The following is a 25,529-nucleotide window of genomic DNA, read 5'->3' as shown; positions in this document are numbered from 1 at the left end:
AGATTCTGCTTTAATACTCAAGACCACTAACAGCTTCAATGGTAAGAGACAAGCAATCCTTTGAAGGTACCCACTTCAGCAATGGGAAACTCAAATAAAAAGACCTCCTAAAGCAAAGAAAGCACTAAGACAATTTCGTCAAATCTGCTTATCATTGAGCACTCTTAGGGTTCCCAAGCCGTACTTTCCTGTGAATGACAACTTTCCAAACTCTGGGCAACCTTCTGGTGTTACCTAGTGAGCTCTGACACACTTCCAAATTCAGGATTAAAGATTAAGCTTGCTTTGTTCATGCAAAGCCTGTATCAATCCAAACCATCACCAGCTTTTGTATCCTATCAATGCAAATCAAGCTGGGCACTGGACTTAATAAAATAAAGGGGAAAGGTAGGAAAGAGGAAGAAAAGGGAGAGAAAAGAAGGGGAAGGGAGGGAGAGAGAGGGATAAGAAAGCAGAAGGGAAGAAAAGGGGAAGGAAGGGTGGGAAAAGAAGGGGAAAGGAAGAAGGGAAGAGAGGGAGGAAAAGGGCCTGCCATAACGAATTTGGGAATCTATTTCAAGATGCTACCACCTAGTGTAACAAGAAAAACTGTTTTCAGTATAGTCTACACCTCTTAGATAAAGTTATGACTTTTCACTAAACTTAGCAGGCAAAGCTACTATCTAAAGGGCTGATAAATTTTACTACTTTCCCTTCCTATACACATCCAGAAAAATAGAAATATTTATCTAAATGACAGAAGTTTTAAAAATTTCAGAATATAAATTCTTTATTATTTTATCCGAATTTAAGCACTGATGTGTGACATAAATGAGTATATAACATATACCTTTACAGTCCAATTAGTAAACATGTTAGTCTATATTAAAATATGAAGATTTCAGAAAATAGCTCTTCCAATAAAGAATTTATTTATAGTCCAACAGATTACAATTCAATTTCAATTTGATAAATTTTCCTGCATGCCAGTATACATGACATGAACATAAATAAAACCCTTACAATTTAGTGGGACAGAAAAATATGTACACATGTTAACAACCACCAACCATCCGCTCTAGGCAGATCTTTCAACATAAAAGAGTGATTTCTACATTCTTGGAGTCTCAGTCAGTTTGTTAAACTGCGCTTATATACATTAACATGCCTGTGTTTGGTTACTGAGTGTAGCACTTAAATTTTCAAAGGAGAAAAACCCTTCTCAAACTATATACACATATCTAACTTGGATTAGCAAGAAGCACCATTAGTGAGAAAGGAAAGCAGGTGGCCAAGAAAGATGTAACCACTTCCCCATTATTTCCAGAGGAATAATTCAAAGCTGGTTAGGCAGACAGATTTAATTATAGAAAAATTAAATCTCTAGTTTTACCTTTAAAACTTTCTGGTGCATTTGTATCTCGTTTTCTTCTACCTGGTGAATCCAGAGGTTTCATATCATGAACAGAAAGCTTTGGTGGTGGAATGGATGGATGAGATTCTGTTTCTAGAAATTTAACAAAAAGTTCTGAAAAAGACTAAGAAAAAATGTTTTGGTTATATTAGGCTAGATAATTAAGTTATATTCACTACAACTAAGGACACGTACCAGCTTTTCTAATTAAATATTAAAAACTAATCATGCCATTTGAATAATTTTTTTACAAATCAGCTTTGTGAACAATTGAAAATACTAGCATTTATTTTTATTTTTATTTTTTTTGAGACGGAGTCTCGCTCTGTCGCCCAGGCTGGAGTGCAATGGCGCTACCTCGGCTCACTGCAAGCTCCACCTCCCAGGTTCAAGTGATTCTCCTGCCTCAGCCTCCCGAGTAGCTGGGATTACAGGTGCGTGCCACCAGGCCCAGCTAATTTTTGTATTTTTAGCAGAGACGGGGTTTCATCATGTTGGTCAGGATGGTCTCAAACTCCTGACTTTGTGATCCGCACACTTTGGCTTCCCAAAGTACTGGGATTATAGGCGTGAGCCACCACACCCAGCCTAAAATACTAGCACTTTAGATAGATGATCATCATTACAAAAAATTTAACAATTTAATCAATATTCTTTGATGGTAACACTCACTTCTAGCACCTCATGGTCAGAATTAGCCAACTGATAATACTTATTTTTCTTGCCATCAATGAATAGCACTTAATGAATCTGATCATTTTAATAACTACTAACACAAACATAAAAGATTAAATGAAAGGAAAACACACATTAGACATAATTTTCTAGTTAGGTCTAACCAATGAATATAACAGCAAAAGATCACCAATAACATTATGAGATTAAAATAATGTAGTGTAGACCTTTCCTTTAAATTAAATTTTATGACAGCCAAGTAAAATGGGTTTTATCTTTAACCAGCTCTGGGTAAGTCACCTATCCTTCATGTCCTCTTTATTAAAAAACTAAGAGAGGCCGGGTGTGGTGGCTCACACCTGTAACCCCAGCACTTTGGGAGGCCGAGGCGGGCGGATCACTAGGTCAGGAGTTCAAGACCAGCCTGGCCAACATAGTGAAACCCAGTCTCCATTAAAAATACAAAAATTAGCTGGGTGTGCTTGCTGGTGGGCACTTGTAATCCCAGCTACTCGGGAGACTGAGGCAGGAGAATTGCTTGAACCCAAGAGGCCAAGACTGCAGTGAGCCGAGATCGTGCCACTGCACTCCAGCCTGGGCGACAGAGCAAAACTCTGTTTCAGAAAAACAAAAACAAAAACAAAAAACTAAGAGAAAGAAACTCCACATTCTAACTCATAATGCTACTCAATTCAATTAATATTCATCTAGAGCCTACAACATACCAGGCACTGTGTCTTCATGTTTATTAACTGTCTCCTCCTTTGAGAATCTAAGTTTTATGAGGGCAGGCACCTTGTCTATCCAGTTTGCAGCTGCATCCTCAATGCTTAGAACAGTCTAGTTCACAGCAGGTACTCAGTAAGTATTTACTGGCTCAATGATTTGGAACATATATACACAAATAAAATAAATCCTCTAACTTGCTATCATAATTTAGTAGAAGACTGCCTATGGCAGCATGATCAAGTACAAAGGAAAAGTTAATATTTTGAAAAATAAAAGTACCATATAAAGTTAAAATAAAACCTATATGCAATAAAATTATGAAAACTGGCTTGTTATCCTTAAGCTTAATCACCTCTCTGGAACTCAGTTTCTGCAACTTCAAAATAAAAGGGTTGTATAAAATAATTTAAAAAAGAAATCTGATTATTTGCAAGTGAATGTAATATATAGTCATTTCACTATTCACCTTAAGCAAGAATAAAATTGGTTCTTACACTATTAAGCACAGATTGCTGATTTGGTCTCAAAGGTGTGTTGGGAACACTTTTTGATCCTCCTCCAAGCCACCCCGTCATCCACCTGGTAACACCGCCCTGATCATCATGAAACAACTGAAAGATTATTTTAAAACAGACAAATATTATCAGTACAAGAAAAAAAAAAACAAGGACCAGTTTTACATAATTTCTGAGAGTTGTAAAGCATGCTCGTCAAGTTCAAGTCCTAGTATATGTTTCCTACTGATAGAGGCTACAAATACAATAACATGCCATCCCAAGCACCATCTCAAATGAAACTTTGGGGATATTTCAACATTTCAGCATCCTGGTATGAGAAGTGGTTTGTAAGTTACAAAACATTTAAACTATTATCATACATATTGAACAAATCAGCCCCTTCAATGTTGTATATAGTAATTCCATTTCCACACTGAGAAAATTATACCCAATAAAAGTTATATAGGGTAAAAGGAAGTAATTGTCTACAAAGCCACTATCTGGGTTATGAATGTGTTCAGATGGCTTTCATCATCCAGTCACCTGCTCCATCTCCTCCCTTCTGACACCTAGGATGCTCCCCATCAACCGTAACACTTCATGACGCTGATTTTTCGGTGTGTGGAAATGACCAATGAAGAGGTTTCTCATTAGGACTCTGAAAATAAAGACAGAAACAGCTCAAGTGAACTCAAAATTAAGTGCACCCAAACACTAAACATAGAAATATTTAATTATATTAAACAATTAAATATTTACTTATAAAAAAGTCTAAACAAAATATTTTAAAGTGTCTTTAAAAAATCTTGACAAGTAGGCCGGGCGCGGTGGCTCAAGCCTGTAATCCCAGCACTTTGGGAGGCCGAGATGGGCGGATCACGAGGTCAGGAGATCGACACCATCCTGGCTAACACGGTGAAACCCCGTCTCTACTAAAAAATACAAAAAACTAGCCGGGCGAGGTGGCGGACGCCTGTAGTCCCAGCTACTCGGGAGGCTGAGGCAGGAGAATGGCGTAAACCCGGGAGGCGGAGCTTGCAGTGAGCTGAGATCCGGCCACTGCACTCCAGCCCGGGAGACAGAGCGAGACTCCGTCTCAAAAAAAAAAAAAAAAAAATCTTGACAAGTCTAATATTTCAAACAAAATAAAATAAAAAAGAATATTTCAAACATCCCAAAATGTATACCTTTTAAAACCTCACTTACTAGCCACCCACTTTCTTCAACCCAGTAACTGACTGAGGTGGTGCCTCCTTAGTAATTCCAAGCGCCTGACTGGGCCAATGTTCACCGGAAGCAGAAACTTAAATGGTGATGACTGTTGTGTTTAATGTTATGCTTATATTTCCCCATCCAAATTTATTAAAAATGTACTAATAATATATACATTTTAAAAATATTAAAGGAGCTACTGTTACATAGATACCGAGGTTTCAGATCTAATACATTTGAGCAAGATTACGTTCATTTAAGGACAGTAAAAGAAGCAACAAAGAATGGTAGATGTAAATTTTTTATTTTCTAAGTACTTCTTACTGAGGTGATATTTTAGCTCTTCCATATGGTTTTAAGGAAAAAAAAAAGAGTTGGAAAAAAATCTACATTAAAAATAAAAGAAGGTAAGTGATTCTGCTGACTTCTCATTAAAGCTGCATCCTTCCTTACTACAGAGTAAGGGGAAAAAAGGCTTTTGAAAAATTTAATCACATATAAATATCTACATTTAGAAGTTTTTTTTTTAAACCATAAAAGCAATTTCCACAAAATATACAAACATTAAAAGGAAAAAGCATACTTGTCCACTTTTCCTTCTGAGCTGTTTGCTAAATTCATCAGTTTCTTTTGTACATCATCCAGCATTTCTTGTCGGAGCTCATCTGTTGTAAAATATGTGAAAAAAGATAGCCATTAACTGATTAAAATAGTCTGGATGACTATATAATGAGATTTATGAGATCTTTATTATAACCTCTGAGTATATACACTTATTCTAATTGGGAATATTCATTAACTTCCATTTCTTCTTTGGTCCAGGGAACCAGGTTCTCATATAGAAATCCTCTAGAAGCCAGAGTGCATTAATTCACATGGTTTACTCCCAAGAAAGTAATCAACTCTGTAATACAACACTGAAAAACCAAGAAAGGTTTTCATCCTCTTTAAACACTTAATAGCAAAGAAGAGATTTTCATCACTGCCTCCTTGCATGAAACATTTCCAGAGCCACTCTTATTTAATGGGAGGAAGTGGAAAGGACAATTTAACATTTTCCTTTTTCTATTTTCCTGGCCAGACTGTTTTTGGTGAGCTGACTAAGAAGTGTATCTAACACAACTAAGACCATGGCTCAAGATGCAGCGGATAGGACAAACTATTCTGGGGGTAAGGAAATTGCAAAATATAATAATCAGCTCTAATATACAAATCAAGATACTATAGCTTATGACTGACTTAGAAGGATGTCCGGACTATTTTATTTTTAAATTATTCTTTTAAAAGGAAGCAAAATCCATAAAATCTTGCTGGAATAGCTGGAATTTAACCAGTATTAAAGGCAAAGTCTAGAATTACAACAGGAGATACCATGTTCCTAAATTCAGCCACGCCACAGGGCAAGGATTTCTGGACTAAGGAACTCTCAGTCAAACACGGAGTTTACACCTGTTATGCCAGAAATGAATAGTTTGAGCTGAAAGAGATGCTCACTAATTTTAAGCTAGATTATCAGTTTTTGTTCTGAAAGAAATGAAGAGGAGAGCTCTATCTAGAAACATTCACATCCAAATGCTAGACTCTGCCACAAACCTTTTTCTTTGAATTATGCTGTATTTTCCTAGTAGTAGCTGGATACAAGTTCCTTTATCAGATATGACTTACAAACATTTTTTTCCCCATTCTGTGAGTTGTCATCTCACTTTCTTGATATCTTTTGAAGCATAATTTTCCATTTTTAAGAAGTCCAATGTAGTTTTTCTTTTGTTGCTTGTGCTTTTGGCATCATATCTAAGAAACTATACCTAACCCAACACCTACGTTTTAAGGGTTTTATAGTTTTAATTCTAAAATTTAGGTCTACTCTCCATTTTGAGTTAATTTTTGTGCATGGTGTGAGGTAGGGGTCCAACTTCATTCTTTTGCACATGGATATCCACTTGTTTCAGCATTATATGGTGAAGAAACTATTCTTCTGGCACCCTTGTTGGAAATCAATTGACCATAAATGTATGGTATATTTCTAGACTCTAAATTCCCACTGTAAGAATTCTGCAAATGTTTTGTCATTTTTTTCTTTTTTTCCTGCCTGGAAAGCTCTTTTCCATCAGGACTGCCTATTAACTCCTATTCACCTTTCATGTCTCTGTTTCCAACTTACTTTCTTAAAGAATTTTCCTCTGAGCCTTGCAGATGAGGCCAGGTATGCTTTATGTTTTCATTCTGCTCTGTACAATGCTTCTGTACAATGCCCAAAATTCCGATTTGTGGTACTAAATTCATATATAAAATATCTTGTTTAACTGTTTACGATGGCTTGTGGTTTTCCTAAATTGCAGAAATCTAACTTGCAAAATGTCATTCATATAATAGGCCAATTTTACCAAAACAGAGATGGTTGCCATAACCATATTATAAAAGCAAGGTCTGTATTTGGAAAATCTACTACAAACTTTTCCTTTCCTGTCTTTCCAGTAAGGAATTTAAACTTGGATGAGAGAGGGAGAGAGAGAAGGGGAGAGAGAGGGTGAAAAGGTGGGGGTGGACAGGACTGTTATTAAAGTCTGAGTCAGTAAAAGACACTTTAGATTCCTAATGTGCACATGTATACTACTAGCACATGGTGTTACCTGGGCCTTTTCTAGTACTACATTCTGAATGTAAATAGAACTCAGCAAATAAGTCAATCTCTTGTTACTGTTTTGACTTAACCGTCCCACTCACAAACTAAAGTAGGAGCCAGTAAAGATGGGCATGGTCTTCTCCTTCCTCATCCATTCCTCCCCAAGGCTACAGAAAGATAGCAGAGAAAGAGAGGTCAAACTTAGCTACCCTACCCCCAACCCCCACCTTCCTTTTCTCTGAGATTTCCCCTCTCCTACCTACTTTCCTCTAAAATTAATAATTTGTATATTGATTACATGTCTATATAATAAATTGGTTATATCGGGTTATATATAAAATATATGTGTGTGTGTATATATATGTGAGACAGGGTCTCGCTCTGTTGCCCAGGCTGTGGCATGATTATAGCTCACTGCAGCCTCAAACTCCTGGGGTCAAGCCATACTCCTGCCTCAACCTCAGGAATAGTTGAGATTACCAGTGTGCACCACCACAACCAGCTAATTTCTGACTTTTTGTAGAGATGGGGTCTCATGACGTTGCCTAGGCTGGTCTCAAACTCCTGCATTCAAGTAATTCTCCTGCCATAGCCTTCCAAAATGTTGGGATTACAAGTGTGAGACACTGTGCCTGTCCCTATATAAAACATATTATCACACTTAATTTCACCTATAGCTTTTTACTGTTTTAACATGGTCACTAAAAAATTTAAAATTACACATGGCTCACAGTATATTCTTACTGGACAGTACTGCTTTAGAACATAACCAGGATATAACACTACACTATACTGTCTCTTATTAAAAAAAGACAGGCTGGGCACAATGGCTCACGCTTGTAATCCCAGCACTTTGCGAGGCCAAAGTAAGCACATTGCTTGAGCTCAGGAGTTTGAGACCAGCCTGGGCAACATAGCAAAACCCTGTCTCTATAAGAAATACAAAAATTACCCAGGTGTGGTGGCATGAGCCTGTAATTCCAGCTACTTAGGAGGCCGAGGCGGGAGGACCGCCTGAGCCCAGGAGGCAGAGATTGCAGTGACCTGAGATTGCGCCACTGCACTCCAGCCTGGACAACAGAGTGAGACCCTGTCTCCAAAAATAAACAAATAAATAAAATAAAATAAAAAGAGAGAGAAAGTGAAATGACAGACATCTTCAGAGTAAAATCCACAAAGCAGAGCTGAGCCTAATATAAATTTTAGTAAAATAAAGTAGAAAATTTTAACTTTGCTCTATGAAAAACTGATCAAGACATCAAACTGTTTAAAAGTCCAAATCAAAAATACTTTCTTGATGAAAACTTAAGATTGGTATGATTTTTATTAAAGTCTCTGTATTCAGAAAGGTAGAGTCAAAACATCCTTAAGTCGAAAATGACAGGGTTAAAATTTCCTAAACTCACTATCAGAACACACAGTTTGTCCCTGAGCTAATGTGATGTGGAATACAAAGGGCTGTTAAACTCAAGCAGTAGTTTAAATGTATTCTGATATTTGAGACTGGGGGAAAACTCGGAATTTAAGGGGTGGTGCTAAAAGGATGGTATTAACTATGAGGGGTTTGGAAAGGAAAAGAAAGTCAAACACCTACTACAAAGGTCCCCACAGATGCCTCTTTTTCTCCAGGCACCCTTATTTTCCTCCCATCAGAGATTCTGAATATTTCTCTACAAAAACTGAACTCTAATTCAAACCACAAATTTGAAATCAGAACTGTATTTATATGGGCAGAGAAAATATGGTTATTCAGAAATGAGTTTTAAGCCAAATAAAATATTTCTGTGAAATAATCTCACATGCCAAAATAATTTTTTGGAAGTTAAAAAAAAAAAAAAAAAAGGTGGAGGGGCGCACTTTAAAAGTTCAGCAATAAAGCAACTGACATTTAGTCCAGTTTGGAAAAAGAGAAAAAGAGTTATTCTACATCTATGACATAGTAAAACTTGCCATATCAGAGTCTCTTCTCTGGAACACCTAGACATGGTGCCATGGTCTTTTCAACATTTGGTTTAAAATAAAATTGAACATAAAATGTAACTGATTGCAACAAATCAGCACATCATAATTTTACATTTCATTTGTAATTAATGACAGTACACTACAATGCTGCCTTCAGAGAACATCTTAAAATGAATCATACCACATCTTAAAATGAATCACACTGCTTACAAAGTCATTTGGATATTTCATGACTAAGCTCCTGTAGGCAAGATTCAAGTCAGATTTACTGAACAGTCACCTGACTGAGAAAAAAAAAGAACAGAGAACTTGAGAGTCAGAAGTGGACATGAATCATGGACCTATCACCAGGGCCAGACTTTGTTGCCTATTTTGTAAAATGAACATGCTTATCTCAAAGGATTTGAGGGAATCAACTGAATGATCAAATGTGACTTTTCTAAATAGTAAAGTGTTATAAAAAGCATTAGTACTTATCATCCAATTTCTTAAAATAACTAAAAAGTTCATATTTCAATCTAGCCTGAATAAGTATCACATATACTACTGTTTCATGTCAATATTTTGTGAGGTTTTACCACCTCCATTTTGCATGTTTGTCATCTTTGAGGCCAAGGAGTCAATAGAAGAAAAAAATGTTAGAAAGATGATTACACAAATATATATATATGTAAATAAATAAATTGCATCTGGTGTCTTATCTGCATCTGGATACCTTAAAAATAAATTTAAATATGATACAATATTAAACCTAATAAGGAAATTTAACCTCTTCATTTAATTAAATATAATCAAAGCAAAAGCTAGATATTAGATCTTTTTTATTACAGAATTTCAAGTTATACAAGATCACTTTTAACATATAAAATTATATATATATATATATATATATTTTTTTTAAGACAGAGTGTTACTCTGTTGCCCAGGCTGGAGTACAAGTGGTGCTCAGGTTCAAGCAATTCTCCTGCCTCAGTCTCCCGAGTAGCTGGGATTATAGATGCCTGCCACCATGCTAATTTTTGTATTTTTAGTAGACATGGGGTTTCTCCACGTTGGCCAGGTTGGTCTTGAACTCCTGACCTCAAGTGACCCACCCACCTCAGCCTCCCAAAGTGCTGGAAGTACAGGTGTGAGCCACCGCACCCGGCCCAAATAATATATTTTTAAAAGATACCATACTATTTGCAATTTGAGGTTAAGTTTTATAAGCATCTGCTTTGTCTTTCTTTTCTTTTTTTTTTAGACAGCGTCTCGCTCTGTCACCCAGGCTGTAGTGCAGTGGCACACCCTCTGCTCACTGCAACCTCTGCCTCCCAGGTTCAAGCAATTCTTGTGCCTCAGCCTGCTGAGTAGCTGGGATCACAGGCATGCACCACCATACCTGGCTAATTTTTTTATATTTTTAGTAGAGACAGGGTTTTACCATGTTGGCCAAGTTGGTCTCCAACTCCTGACCTCAAGTGATCCATCTGCCTCGGCCTCCCAAAGTGCTGGGATTACAGGCATGGGCCACCGTGCCCAGCCCTGCTTTGTCTTTTAACTCAATTATTTTCAACTGTATCCGACCCAGAATTTGAAGGTCTAGAGTATATGGTAAATGTTTTGTTGTCCCATAATCATAATTGTTCATTGCTGAGTGAAAAGTATCTTTTAAAATTCTAGGCCAGTCCCAGTTGCTCACGCCTGTAATCCTAGCACTTTTGGAAGTCAAGGCAGAAGGATCATTTGAGGCCAGGAGTTCAAGACCAGCCTGAGCAATATCGAGAGACCCTGCCTCTGTCTCTACAAAAAAAAAAAAATAAGTAAGACCTTGCCTCTTAAAAATAAAAATAAACTTCCTCTTCTTAGCAATGAACTCCTAGGAAAATAATTTTATTCATACTGTATAACTTCATCTGAATTCCACTAGATCAGAATCTGTGATTGGTTGAGGTCTACTGGATTAGATATAGACCAAATTTGGATTATTCATCGGAATTACTATGTACACTTGATTTTACATAAATATTTTTAATGTAACCGAATCGAATTTATTTTTCCTCACCATTCTCTTCCCTCAACCCTTTATTATAAATTCAGAAAATCTGTACTATATTTCTCCATATTGAAACAGAACTAATTTTTTTAAAAATAGTAAATATTATGAGTGGTTATATATTTAATTTTTACCCCTCTGGCATGTGAGACAGAATATATATTTAATTTTAAACGTGTTACACACTTTCTTACTTATAGGCGGGAGCCACACATTGGATACGTATGGACACAAAAATGGGAACAGCAAATACTGGAGATACCAGAGGGGGAAGAGGGAGAGGGAGAGAAGGGCTGAAAAACGACCTAATAGGTACTATGCTCACTACCTAAGTGACGAGCTCATTTGTACCCCAAACCTCAGTGTCAAGCAGTATACCCATGTAACAAACCTGTACAGATACCCCTGAATCCACAAGTTGAAATTAACTTTTTTTCAATGGGATATTTCACCAAAAAAATGCAGATTTCCAATGTCTCTTCAAAGATCTGAAGACATGGCAACACCGGGCCCACATTCTTGCATGGCAGCAGCTGGGTGGAGCTGAGAATCTGCTGCCTCCATAAGAAACACTCTTTAATTGATTAGTCTCTACCTAGTTTCATGTGCTCTTTTATATTATCATCATAGCCTCAGTTTACAATTTGTGCTTGTGATCCATACTAAGAGATTCTTATTTCCACACAGCAACCCACTTCCACCTCCACCTTCTCAGCACTCCACTCCAACACATGCATGTGCATACATACCCAGCACCCTTGGTCATTACTAGTCAACTGTATCTTCAGCCAGTTTCCAGATTATGGTAAACAGTTTCACAGGAATTCCTCCCTCTGTCTAGAAAGGTTTTCCCCAGTTCTCTGTCTTCTTAGCTATACCTATTCATCACTCAAGTAAGTTCAAGTGAGCCCTTCACTAGCCTTTTCTACCCTTCCATGCTACCAACACCAAGTACAAAGGATAGCTCTTTCCTTTCTAAACCATTTGTTGCATGTATTTGACACATGTCATCTTCCCTTCCTGCCTGACTGTAAACCTCCTGAAGGCAGGATCCCTGTCTCCTGTCTTTGTATCTTTAGTGCCTATTGCAGTGCTTAGCACACAGCAAATAAACAATGAATATTTGAGAAATAAATCAAATAATGATTTTCTCTGGGAAAAGAGAATATCTGCAAAGAACAGAACACTGGACAAAAAGAATAAATTATGTTCTGAATTATGTACTCATCCATATATAAATAAGGGCAAGGACATAAAACACATTAACTCAAAACATTCTTATTGCTATATCATTTACTTTTCCCTTTAAACTTAGAGGAACTTTTTTTTAAACTGCAATTTCTAAAATACAGTTCAGTTGAAAAAGGTTTAATTATTTACCTAATTGACATACACTTTTTTCTTAACTCATAATTTGGCATTGTCTAGTGTACCCAGATGTTTATATCATCAAAATAATTTTTTAACCATTTATGGCAATTCAGAAAACTGCATCTGGTACTTCTTATATGTTTCCTCTAAAATCACCACTTCTGCCAAAAACATCTATAAAGAAATCCCTCAAAAGGTTTGGGTAACAAAGCGTCTGGGAATGTATTTGGCCTATGTTCAACAGGACATTATATGTTTTCTTGTATAAATCATGTCCTGGAAAACGGAATGTCTTTATTTAAAATAAAAGCTTTACCATCCAGCACCGTAAAGGTAGTTCCATGGAAAACATTTTAAGTTTCTTTTATATCTGTAGTTTTAAAACATGTTTTCATGCTTCATATTACAGTAAGTTTTACTGGGACTCATTTTATACATTCTTCTAGATTTTCTTTTAAAAACCAGTCTAAGGAAATTTTCCATCCTCCACTCACAGGAGACTTTTAAAAGTAGTCATTCAACCTTCTTAAAAAAAAAAACCAGTTATGCTGCCCTTTCAGATACAGGTATAAATGAGCAGACAGACCAAAAGATCTTCCTGATATTAGAACTAAATTTGCATTGCTTATGAAAACTCACTTTTCTTTGCACAACATAAAATTCACCACCTTTCTGAATCATAGTTATCAAAATAACAATATCTTGTGCTTTCTATTTCAATTTATCCATTCATTTTCTTTTTTTTTTTGAGACCAAGTTTCACTCTGTTGCCCAGGCTGCAGTGCAGTGGCGTGATCTCGACTCACTGCAACCTCCACCTCCTGGGTTCAGGCAATTCTTGTGGCTCAGCCTCCCAAGAAGCTGGGACTACAGGCATGAGCCACCATGCCTGGCTAATTTTGTATTTTTAGTAGAGACGGGGTTTCACCATGTTGGCCAGGCTGATCTCAAACTCCTGATCTCAGGTGATCCACCCACCTCGGCCTCCAAAAGTGCTGGGATTACAGGTGTGAGCCACCATGCCCGGCCAAATCATTTTCATTTAAGCAGGAATTTATGTCAAGGATGATGGTAGAGAAAGAGAAGGAAAGGAAAATGTCAAATTTGGCCATAAATATAGCAAGGTAACACATTTTAATGGTCCAGTCACAGGTGTATATTTTCTCATCAATAACAATTCCATGGAAATTCTGAACTCTGATCAGCTCAGAGCAGTTAATGAAAACCACTGTCATACGTGCTTCATAGGCCACTGTATTGAGTTTGGATATGGGATGGCATGTGAAGTCTTTGGAACTGTACTGAAGAACATTTTCAGGTAAAACGCTGAAAGAATAATTTTTAAATGGAAGGATAGCAGTAATTCTTTTACCAGCCAACACTATCTACTAAACTATAGTACTCTTAGGATCGTGGGATTTATTTTCTTCGTTACTTTCCCAGGAAGAGGGATAGAGGGGGAGGGAGACAGGGAGAAAGATTTAAACAGTTCCCTACTACTGGTTTATGTCTCTACTCAAGTTCCTTTTCTCCATGGAATGCTGCCTGACCCTTAATGGGATTCTGGAGGAACTAAATATGCCCTGTCTTATGATCACTGTTGTGCACCACTGTCTTCAATTACTAACCTGCGGGGTATCTGCACTATGTGTCATTTCCTTAGCTTTTAAACTCCTTGGAAAAGGGATACTATCTAGTATCTCGTACAGCACCTAATGGGAAGCCAAGCAGTTGGTTCTCATTAAATACTTAGTGCCTGATAAGCATCTGTCTTCATACTTTTCACACAAGGCCCAAAAATACTCTTAATTCATAACCACAGATGCACATACACACTCTTAAGAAATGACTGAAATTACCAACAGTCTACTGTTTCAATATTGATGTTATTTGCAACAGCTCTTTTCTTCATGTGTTTGACCAGACTGAATCATCTCATCTCTGGTAGCAATGACATAATCAACCATTTTGAATAAAATACTTTTAAAAGTGAGCTTCCTATTCTTAATATTGTTTAAATGCTGAAACTGTGTATCAACTAATCATTAGTCTACAGATGCTTAGAAGTAAAACAATACTTCGTCTTTACAATTCAAGTCTCCATGTACTTTCTTCCAACAAAAGGCAATCTGTCTTTTTCAAAATTGTTTCTCCTGGCAAATACTTTTGCTGTCTGGCCAAGTTTTGTGTTAAAAATAAAGTACAGTATTACAACATCAATCAACATTTAAAGTACTTAATGATCTAGGAGAGAAAATATACAGTGATTCTTTTGAAACAAGTGAGCCAATAAAAGTTTTGTTTATATTATCGAATAAAGAGTGCAGCTTTGAGAAAATAAAATTGTATTTGTATTTAGAGATATAAAAGTGATATTAAAGCACTTAGGTAATACAAGAAAACAGATTGTTAAGAAGAGCTGTAAATGGCAAGAATGACTTAGAGACATAACAGAACCAACTGTCTCTTTACACCCCTTCCTGTCTGTGTAACACTGGCCTCCTGCCTGCCCTTTCAAATACCAGTTATACAAGCATAATCAGAGCTTTCTCTGTAGCTAATACTGATTCCACAAAATAAGTCCAAAGTTCATATACATTTACAATGAATATTAGTATTTTTTATATGAATAGGAACCTAGGCCACCTAAGTCTTATCATCTATAATCAAGAACATCTGAAAATATTCTACTAGTGAGGGCTTAAATGAGTGTCTGAACAAGTACTAAATACAAATTGAGTATCCCTTACCCAAAATGCTTGGAACCAGAAATGTTTCAGTTTTTGGATTTTTCAGACTTTGGAATACCTACATTATAGTACTACCAGCTGAGCATCCCTAATCCAAAAATCCAAAATCCAAAGTGCTCCAATAAGCATTTCTTTTGAGCATCATGTCAACATTCAAAAAGTTTTAGACTTTGGAGCATTTCAGACTTTGGATTAGGGATGCTCAATCTGTATTTCAAGAACTCTGATAATATTTATTAATGACAATAAATCACAGAATTTTAAATTTACCATCAACTATTGGGAATTACTCAGGTAGGTGTCTAAAAGAGGATGCGGCCTTAGATATTATAATAGCATAACATATAGCATTGAGCTGTCACAAAGCAATGAGCTGGTTCACAACACTGCTGTTTCATCTCCATCAGTCTAGCCCAACCCGAAGATTATCAATTCCCAGTGTGTCTCCTCTCAGTTGCCCATATGTCTTCCAGATAATGCTGTAGTTGCACTGGCCTTCAATCTAACTAGACTGTTTTCTAAATAAATACTGCTCTTGGTAAAGGCAACCATTTCAACATTAGGGCACAATACAGAAGATGTTACCATATTTTCAGGGGAAATTGGAGATATACAGAACAAAATACAAGTCAGACTATAAATAACCATTTTCCTGACAGAACTACAATAATATGGAAAGACCATGAATTATGGTAATAGGTAAAAAGATCAGAGTTCAAATCTTGCCTCTTTAATCCATAAAATGGAAGTAATACCACCTATTTTAGAGATGCTTACAAAAAGTAAATGATGAGAAGACTAAATACATAAATGTTATGTCAAATGTCCATAATAGACACTCAATATATAATTGTTTCCTTGCTGCCCATTTCCAGGCCCTCTACTAGATTTAGAGATCCTAGCCTGGCCAAGTCTTACAAGGTAGAAGACTTTTGGTTGGGCAGTAACTTGCCTCAGAATCAAGTCATTTTGAGGAAAATTCCTTCACATCTGTCTTTTTTTCTTTGTATTCCTAAAAATCTCCCCTCTCCTGTCTCCTACTGGATTTAGGCAAGCTTACTTTGGCTTGTCCTTTGGTGTCCATGCGTCAGTGGTTCCTGCTGGCTTGCCTCCCTAGTGTCTAAGTCACTGCTTCTGTTGTTGACAGTTCCTCTGCTGTACCATCTCCTATTTTTGCTTATTTCTAATTTCATGTTAGGTGGTATGTATTTATTAATTACATGCCTTGTTACTATTGTGCCTAACCTAGACATCTAAAGTTGATGCATTTCTAGGCTCCATTATCACCTTTCCAATAACCTTGAATCATTACCTACTAAATGCAGCCCTAGAATAGTTCTGACTTCCTGGTTGCCTCTAAATCAGAGATGAAATGAGGATATGCCATCTTTGTCAGCTGTTGGATTCAACAAAGCCCTGTAAGCCACCTGATCATTGAACCAATTAATAATCCTAAGCATAGGACATACCTTAGGGAATGGACAGGGTATATGAGACACTTTATAAACATCAAAAAATACATGATGTGCCTGTGGTAAAACACCATCTACAATCATAAAAATCTAGCTATACCCAGACGTTCATTCCACAGAAAGTTACTCTTTTATTTGAGAATTCTGCCTTCCCTAACAGATCAGATGGCTTTAGGTAAGATGCACGTGAACTGATAAGGGAGAAATCATATCCACAAAAAGTCCAATCAGTCCAATCAACCCCTGATGGTCAACAGGGTGACAGTCAACACAATGGCATTGCCTCAACATCCAGGAAAACTAACTGGACAGCCAGGGCCAACTTAATGACTCTGGTTTCACTAGGACCATACTTAAATTGAAGCAAATCAGTCAGGGAAGATACAAATGGAAGTCACACATCAATGAAGTTGGTCTCAGTCAACTGTGCCAATTTATCACAGAAGACTACATTTGACTTAGTATCAGTATTGTAGTGGGGGAAAAATGAAAAGAAAAAAAAAAACCTACTTTGTTTTTTAAGTTCTTCGATTTGTTCTTCTTTTACATCTAACTGTTCTGTAAGTCTTGATGCTGAATCCAATGCAGCATTTGCTTCATCCAAATGTTCCTGAGAAAGAAAACTTTATTAAAAAGAAGTATGCAAAAATTATTTCACAAATTAGAAGGCTGAGAGACATCTTAGAGTCAACCTTTACATTTTGGCTGGTGAAGCTGCACCTCTATGACATTGGGCAAATGTATCTAACCAATAAGTATCAAAGGCAGAACCCACATTCTTTTCAATACAAAACTGCCTCATGTAGAGGAACTACATAAAAAGAGCAGATACCACTGAAAGACAACATGACAGAAGTTAAAAAAATATATATATATAAACTACAAAAAAACAAAGATACAGAAAGTCCAGAAATATAGCAACAAAAGTTCTCTCTTTTTAATTTTTGAAAGTCTAATAAAGTGATGCTTGATTATGACTTTGTTACTTTAATTTCCCTGACCACTACTAGCGAATTTGAGCATTACTTTTCATGTTTGTTTACAGAGCAAGCTGGATCTGCCCTTCCGTGAAAACCTCTTAGGATACATTGCCCAAGATTTTACTAAGTTGTATTTCTCCTGTCCATCTGTAAAAGCACCTTGTATAGTGGATATGAAACTTTTTCACCTCTGCTACGCAAATATCGTTACCATATCTGCCATTTTTCTACTGACTCTATGATGTCTTTTGTCATGTAAACATTTTAAATACTATATAGTCAAACGTGTTCTACTTTGCTTTTACAGCTTCTTAAGTTTTAGTCTTGGTTAGGATCCTCCTTGCCCTTAGAATGTACATGCAGTCTTCCAGATTTTATTACAAGATATTTTGTAATATATTTACATCTTTAACACAGTGTTTCTTAATGGGAGCGACTTTGACATTCCTTGCCCAATAAATGCCATCTATCCCCAGATAATCAGCACCACTCCCAGTTGAGAATCCCTTGCTTTAATATAACTAGACTTTACTTTTGTTTATGGTGTAAGACGGTGGTCTGCTTTTTCTTTCCTTCCTTCCTTATGGACAGCTGGTTTTATTCACATTGTTAATTAGATAAGCTATCCTTTTTCTCATTAAATTAATTTAGGTTTTAGTTTCAAATTCTCAAATATATCCTGGGCTCTATTTCTGGATTCTCCTTAATCCACTAATCTAGTCAATATTGTATCGATTTATGGCTCTATTATGATATCTAGTAGGCAGCTCTCTCCTCACTGCATTATTTCTCATAATTTTCCTGGCTATTCTCAAATATTCTCCCATGTAAATTTAAGGTCAAGTTTTGCCATCTTCAATCAGTGTGATAGCCTTTTTACTGTGTGTCATCTTTGATAGGCCACAGTCCCCAGTTATTCAATCAAACATAATCTAGATGTTGCTGTGAAGGTATTCTGCAAATGTAATCAAAGCCCTTAATCAGTTGAATTTAAGAAAGGCACATTATTCTGGATAATCTGGGTGGGCCCGATTGAAGAAGTTTTAAAGTTCTTAAAAGCCAGGGTTTAGGCTTCCCCCTAAAAGAGAAGAAATTCCTTCTTTGTACCGCAGCTTCCGCCTGTGCCTATGGAGTTCCATCCTGCTTGTGACTTTCCTTTCCTGGCTGCCTGTGGACAACAGCTTTGGCCCATGCCTGTTGAGTTCCAGCCTGCCTTTGATGTGGTCTTCCCATCTTGACTACCAACCCAACAAATTTCAGACTTGCTTAGCCAGCCCCTACAATCATATAGCAAATTCCTTGTAATGAATCGCATGTGTATATCCATATACATCACATATATAAATTTGATACATATACATACACACCCTACTGATTATGCTTTTAGAGGATGAACCCTGATTGATTTATAGAGTGACTGAAATTAAAAATTTTAAATAAAATATTTACTATTCAAAAATCCACAAAACTAAATTTGGTGTGAAGGAAATTTAAACTTTCAAATGATTTTTAACCCCACAGCATTTGTACTTATAAGGTTATTAAAGCTTAAATCTACACTCAGACTTTTTCCAAAATCAGCATTTAGATTTTGTTATTCTTTCTACCAATAGTTTGGTTTTTATTTCATTAATTACAGCTTTTATTTTTATTAATTTCCTCAGTTTCTTCTCATTTATTTTGTTGTTCTTTTAAATGTATATTACATTTTAAATTTTAAAAAATAAAACTAGTTTTAAAAGAAGATTTGGCTGGGTGCTGTGACACATGCCTATAGTCCCAGCTAGTCAAGAGGCTGAGGCAGGAGGATTGCTTGAGCCCAGAAATGCAAGGCTGTAGTGCACTATTATGATCACACTGGTGAAGAGCCACTGCATTCCAGCACGAGAAACATAGCAAGGTTTCATCTCTAATTAAAATAAGAAAAAAATGACAGGCATAGAGGCTCACACATGTAATTCCAACACTTTCTGAGGCCAAGACAGGAGGATTGTTTGAGCCCAGGAGTTTCAGACCACCCTGGGCAACAAAGCAAGACTCTGCCTCTGAGAAAAAAGAGAAGAAGATCTGGACTTCCATTCTAGCAGTTCCACAGACTGTATACTCTGGATCCACTAGAAACTGCGAAGCATGTTGGATAAAACGCATCTTTTTAAATGTGTTAATGAGTTGACAGTATAAATGGTCAATAAACATATTAAAAGATGCTTGACCTCACTGGTAATTAGGGAAGTGCAAATTAAAACCATAGGAAGATAGCCCTTCTGCTATGGCTTGAATGTATCCCCACAAGTTCATGTGCTGGAAGCCTGATTCCCAATATGGCAGTATTGGGAGGTAGGGCGTGATGGGAGGTGTTTGGTTCATGGGGGCACCACCCTCATGAATAGATTAATGTCCTTATTGTGGGAGTGGGTTCATAATCAAGGGAGTAGGTTCCTTACAAGAGAAGGAGTTTGGCCCCCTCTTGCTCTCACGTCTCACCCTCTCTTTGCCATGGGATGATGTAGCAAGGAGGTTTACCAGTTGCTGGCACCTTAATCTTGGATTTCCCAGCTTCCAGAACCTGTGAACTACTAAGTTTCTGTTCATTATAAACAATCCAGTCTGTGGTGTTCTATCGTATCAGCACAAAATGAACTAAGACACTTCCTATCCATCAGATTGGCAAAAACTTTGAAAGTCTGATAACGTCAAGTGTTGACAAGGATATAAAACAAGAACTCATGCGCACTACTAGTGGGAGTAAATTAGCACAACCACTTCAGACAACAATTAACCATCATCTAATAAAGCTGAAGCTGGTCATATATATCCTATAACTCAGCAATTCCAATCAAGATATACATCTAAAAAAAACTTCTTGTATGTATAGAAGATATCTGAAATACCCTTTATTAATAAAATGTGTAAATTATATATTAATGCAATGCAAACAGAAGTGAAAATAACGAACCACCTACATACACTAACACACAGTAATATGATTGAATCTCATAAACACTATGGTAAGTTTTTTAAAAAAGCAAGTCTCAGCCGGGCGCAATGGCTCATGCCTGTAATCCCAGCACTTTGAGAGGCTGAGACGGGTGGATCACGAGGTCAGGAGATCGTGACCATCCTGGCTAACATGGTAAAATCCTATCTCTACTAAAAATACAAAAATTTAGACGGGTGTGGTGGCAGGCGCCTGTAGTCCTAGCTACTCGGGAGGAGAATGGCATGAACCTAGGAGGCAGAGCTTGAAGTGAGTGGAGATTGCACCACTCCACTCCACTCCAACCTGGGCAACAGAGCAAGACTCCGTCTCCAAAAAAAAAAAAAAGTTTCTCCTAAATCTAAAAACACGTTATTTTGGTGTCCTATCTTTTCATAGGGATTCCTTTTTATTTATTCCTTATATATAATTTTTGTATGTATGAAATGTAGCATGTAATAGGAAAATCTTTTAAAGGATGATGTTATTATATAAAAGAAAAAGATTTAATGGGATTATATATATTGTTTTAATCCATGTGAAATAGAGTGCTCAGTAAATTTTGTTGAAAAAAGAAAATTACACGCCAGGTGCAGTGGCTCTCGCCTGTAATCCCAGCACTTTGGGAGGCTGAGGTGGTGGGCGGATCACCTGAGGTCAGGAGTTCAAGACCAGCATAGCATGACCAACATGGTGAAACCCCCATCTCTATTAAAAATACAAAATTAGCTGGGTATGGTGGTGCATGTCTGTAATCCCAGCTACTTGGGAGGCTGAGGCAGGAGAATTGCTTGAATCCAGAAGGCAGAGGTTGCAGTGGGCTGAGATCATGTCACTGAACTCCAGCCTGGGTAACAAGAGTGAAACTCCGTCTCAAAAAAAAAAAAAGAGAAAATTATAAAGTTAAAATAAGCTGGGTGTTTTTTTTTTCCCCCAGAGATCTCTAAAATACCTATATATGCCAAAAAATTTAAATGTCCTATCATCTTCCATTTGCTGTGTCTATTCTAAACTATGACACCTTAGGGAAATCCTGGGTATCCTGTTCACTGTCAGGCTGCAGCAGAGGGCTGGATTCAGGGTAGAAAATTTACTAAATGAACAGTTTAGGAGATTATTTCCAAGACAAAGACTCTACAAGTAACTGTTTCATGAATAATAAAACCTACAAGAGAAAACTATTTTGTCCTACCTGTAATGATATCACTTTTCCTTCCAGATTTTCTGCCTTTTTCTTCCATTCAGCTATAAGCTGTTTCTGCTTTTCGAGTTCAGCAGAATACATAGCTTTTTCCTCTAAAGAGAAAAGAAAGTTACATTAGTATTTTGCAATCGTGATAAACTAGAATGTTAAGCCATTTGAAATTTTAATAATCTAATGAAAACAGTTCAAGTGTCTCAAACAGAAAAGAATATATGCTTTAGTGATGATGTTAAGTGGTACTAAAGTAATGAGATCACTTTCTTCTGCCTAAACACTTCTCCATCTTGTCCATCTTGCAGATTCTTCTCTCCCTTCATAACTCTACTCAAGTATTTCCTCTTTGGTAATGCTTTCTCTACAGTCTCATTTCCACTCTGCTTTGTATACATACCCACTCTAATAATTACATTATACTGTAAAGCAGACCTCAAGAATTTGTTGTTGTTTTTTTTCTTTTTTGAGATGGAGTCTCGCTCTGTCACCCAGGCTGGAGTGCAGTGGTGCCATCTTGGCTCACTTACTGCAACCTCCGCCTCCCGGGTTCAAGCAATTCTCCCTGCCTCAGTCTCCTGCATAGCTGGGATTATAGGCGTCTGCCACCACGCCTGGCTAATTTGTGTATTTTTAGTAGAGACGGGGTTTCACCACGTTGGCGAGGCTGGTCTTCAACTCCTGACCTCAGGTGATCTGCCCGCCTTTGGCCTCCCAAAGTGCTGGGATTACAGGCATGAGCCACCGTGCCCGACAAAAATTCTTATTTCTAAAATTTAAGATTTGGCTGGGCGTGGTGGCTCAAGCCTGTAATCCCAGCACTTTGGGAGGCCGAGACGGGTGGATCACGAGGTCAGGAGATCGAGACCATCCTGGCTAACCCGGTGAAACCCCGTCTCTACTAAAAAATACAAAAACCTAGCCAGGCGAGGTGGCGGGCGCCTGTAGTCCCAGCTACTCGGGAGGCTGAGGCAGGAGAATGGCGTAAACCTGGGAGGCGGAGGTTGCAGTGAGCTGAGATCCGGCCACTGCACTCCAGCCTGGGCGACAGAGCGAGACTCCGTCTCAAAAAAAAAAAAAATTTTAAGATTTCAACCCTGAAGAGACACAGAGCTACAAATTTAAAGTTTTGCTTAGGCACAAAACTACAAGTCTCTGTTACTTCCTCATTCTCATATTCCCTAATCACCTCCCCCAACTAGCAGTTAATTAACTGCCAATAATTACTGAATGCACAAATAAACAAATGGATGGATGAATGATCTAAAGTGAGTAAATGTAAGGATAGGAGGTAGAATGTGAAAAGGTATATTTGGTTCTCAGGGTAGAACTGCTTGGGTTACTATTATTGTGTCTCCAAAAACGTACCTTCCATATGGACTAGAAAATGCAGTTACCTCAAAGCATAGACGAATTGCTATGAACATGTAAATCACTATTTCAAAGAACAGTAATTAATGATGATTATCTGAAGTAGGTTCAACCTCCAGCCCTTATCTTAAAACCTAACTATTCTTTGTATGTACATATCTCTCTTTCTTTGTATTCTCCTCTTTATTACTTGATCATCTTTCCTTGTATTTCCTCAACTCTCACCTCTCACTGGTAATAGGATACTAAAACAAATTTTTAATCATTACTAAATAAAGTTTGTTTTCTTGTCTTAATTGTAAAATGAGTCTAAATTAACTTTTTGATGGCTACTCACCCTTCCCCTCTACCAGTAGGTAACCTTTCAGAGATTTCCCCATGCCTCATCTTAAACAGGTCTCAAATTAGGCAAAATTACCAGTAACTACAATTTTTCTTCATTGAAAGAGCGACCGTAGAGCTTACCTTGTTGGAAATGCTCTAGTACCATCTGCAGGTTGGCCAGTGACAGAGCATACTGCTTTACTTGTTCCTGAGAGACAGAAAGCTGCAGTGCAGTTTCATCCCTTTGCTTGGAGACTATATTCAATTGTTCTTGCAATGACTCTACCTGCACACTGGCTTGATGGCTTCAAACAAAAAGAATAAAAGTCAAACTACTTCTATCTATTTAGATACTTTAAGAAGAAGAAGCCACCTTCCCTACATCTTATTGCTTTATTTTATTTCATTTTTTTGAGACAGTGCCTCGCTCTGTCACCCAGGCTGGAGTGCAGTAGCGCAATCACAGCTCACCGCAACCTCCGCCTCTCATGTTCTAGCGATTCTCCTGCCTCAGCCTCCTGAGCAGCTGGGGTTACAGGTGCCCACCACCATGCCCCGCTAAATTTTGTATTTTTAGTAGAGATGGGGTTTCACCATGTTGGCCAGGCTGGTCTCAAACTCCTGACCTCAGGTGATCCACCCACCTTGACCTCCCAAAGTGCTGGGATTACAGGCGTGAGCCACCGTGCCCCGCCTCTTACTGCTTTAAAATCAAGTTAGATTTCAAAGTATTTAGATACTTTAATAAGATGAAACATCCTCCCTACATTTTTTATTATGGTAAAATATACAGAAAATTTACCATTTTAACCAGTTTTAAGTATACAGTACAGTGGCACTAAGTACTTTCACACTGTTGTACAACCACCACCACCATCCATCTCCAGAACTTTTCTGACCGTCTCAAACTGAAACTCCATACCCATTAAATAGTAACTCCCCTTTCCCTTGAAAACTACTATCCTACTATCTATCTCTGCTAATGTGATCTTCTCTACACTTTACTGCATTAAATTCAAGTTAAATTTCAAAGAAACTTGAAGAGTTCTTCTGGTACTTGTTGCCCTGCGTTTGTAAATTCAATCACCCTTCCTGTGAAAGTGACTTTGAACAAATGGCAGTCCTTTTAAAGACTAAGAATTAAGTTAAATAAGAAAAGTCAGCAAAATAAAAATGTAGGCCAGGTGAGGTGGCTCTCACGTGTAATCCCAGCCCTTTGGGAGGCCAAGGCAAAAGGACTGCTTGAGCCCAGGAGTTTGAGGCTGCACTGAACTATGATCACACCACTGTACTCTAGCCTGGGTGACAGAGTGAGATCCTGTCTCTAAAAAATACAAATAAAAGAAAAATGTGCAAATGAATAGCCTGCTAAATATATGTGAAAATATATTATGAAAAATAAATTTGTAATTCCAGGCTAAAACTCTAAAACTCATGAAATGTTTTGTAAGGAACCCTGGAAGTCATTTTGTCCAGCTCCCAATTTAATACAAAATGGATTCTATGACACTCCCTTGCCTTTGACCCCTTTGCATTCACGGTGAACTCACAACTTTCCAAAGGCTATCCCAGATGAAATGCTCTGAATATCAGTTATCTTTTATTATCATCTTTCTTTCTGCCTATATTAAAACAATAACCTCTATCTCTGACTCCAGAGATTCCTAAGAAGTAGATACAGATATAGCACCTATCTGGACTTATGTCACTGGTGTACTTCCTTAATGTATAATGATTACATTCAAAATACTGCAATAGTCTCCCAGGGGTTTTAGTTTCTGTTTAAATTTTTATTCAAGAGCAGCCCATTAAAGCTCATTAGGATCAACTCATTTTGAAGAGACTTTACCCATTAGCACCCTCTTGTGGAAAGAGTGTAAGTTGGTCATCAGAAGGTCTAAACTCAGCTCCCAAATATCTCTGGACCTTATTCAACTTTGCTGGTTAGCAGTCACTCAAAGGG

At 37.4% G+C, this 25,529-nt stretch overlaps 1 protein-coding gene across 2 annotated transcripts in view; it reads right to left on the bottom strand.

Annotated features, from left to right (window-relative positions):
• The window catches only part of TRIP11 (thyroid hormone receptor interactor 11), a 73,786-nt gene that overhangs the window by 5,350 nt on the left and 42,907 nt on the right, over positions 1 to 25,529 (bottom strand). For both annotated transcript variants that reach the window (XM_023205487.2, XM_023205486.2), the window contains exons 14-20: positions 23,708 to 23,871; positions 21,869 to 21,972; positions 17,230 to 17,329; positions 5,090 to 5,171; positions 3,838 to 3,952; positions 3,292 to 3,408; positions 1,373 to 1,517 (exon numbers count right to left, since the gene is read on the bottom strand). In XM_023205487.2, the coding sequence (XP_023061255.1) occupies positions 1,373 to 1,517; positions 3,292 to 3,408; positions 3,838 to 3,952; positions 5,090 to 5,171; positions 17,230 to 17,329; positions 21,869 to 21,972; positions 23,708 to 23,871 (827 nt within the window). The remainder of the gene's footprint in view (positions 1 to 1,372; positions 1,518 to 3,291; positions 3,409 to 3,837; positions 3,953 to 5,089; positions 5,172 to 17,229; positions 17,330 to 21,868; positions 21,973 to 23,707; positions 23,872 to 25,529) is intronic.

This window comes from Piliocolobus tephrosceles, chromosome 6 (genome assembly GCF_002776525.5).
Source record: "Piliocolobus tephrosceles isolate RC106 chromosome 6, ASM277652v3, whole genome shotgun sequence".
NCBI lineage: Eukaryota > Metazoa > Chordata > Mammalia > Primates > Cercopithecidae > Piliocolobus > Piliocolobus tephrosceles.
This window is presented reverse-complemented; position numbering and strand designations above follow the sequence as displayed.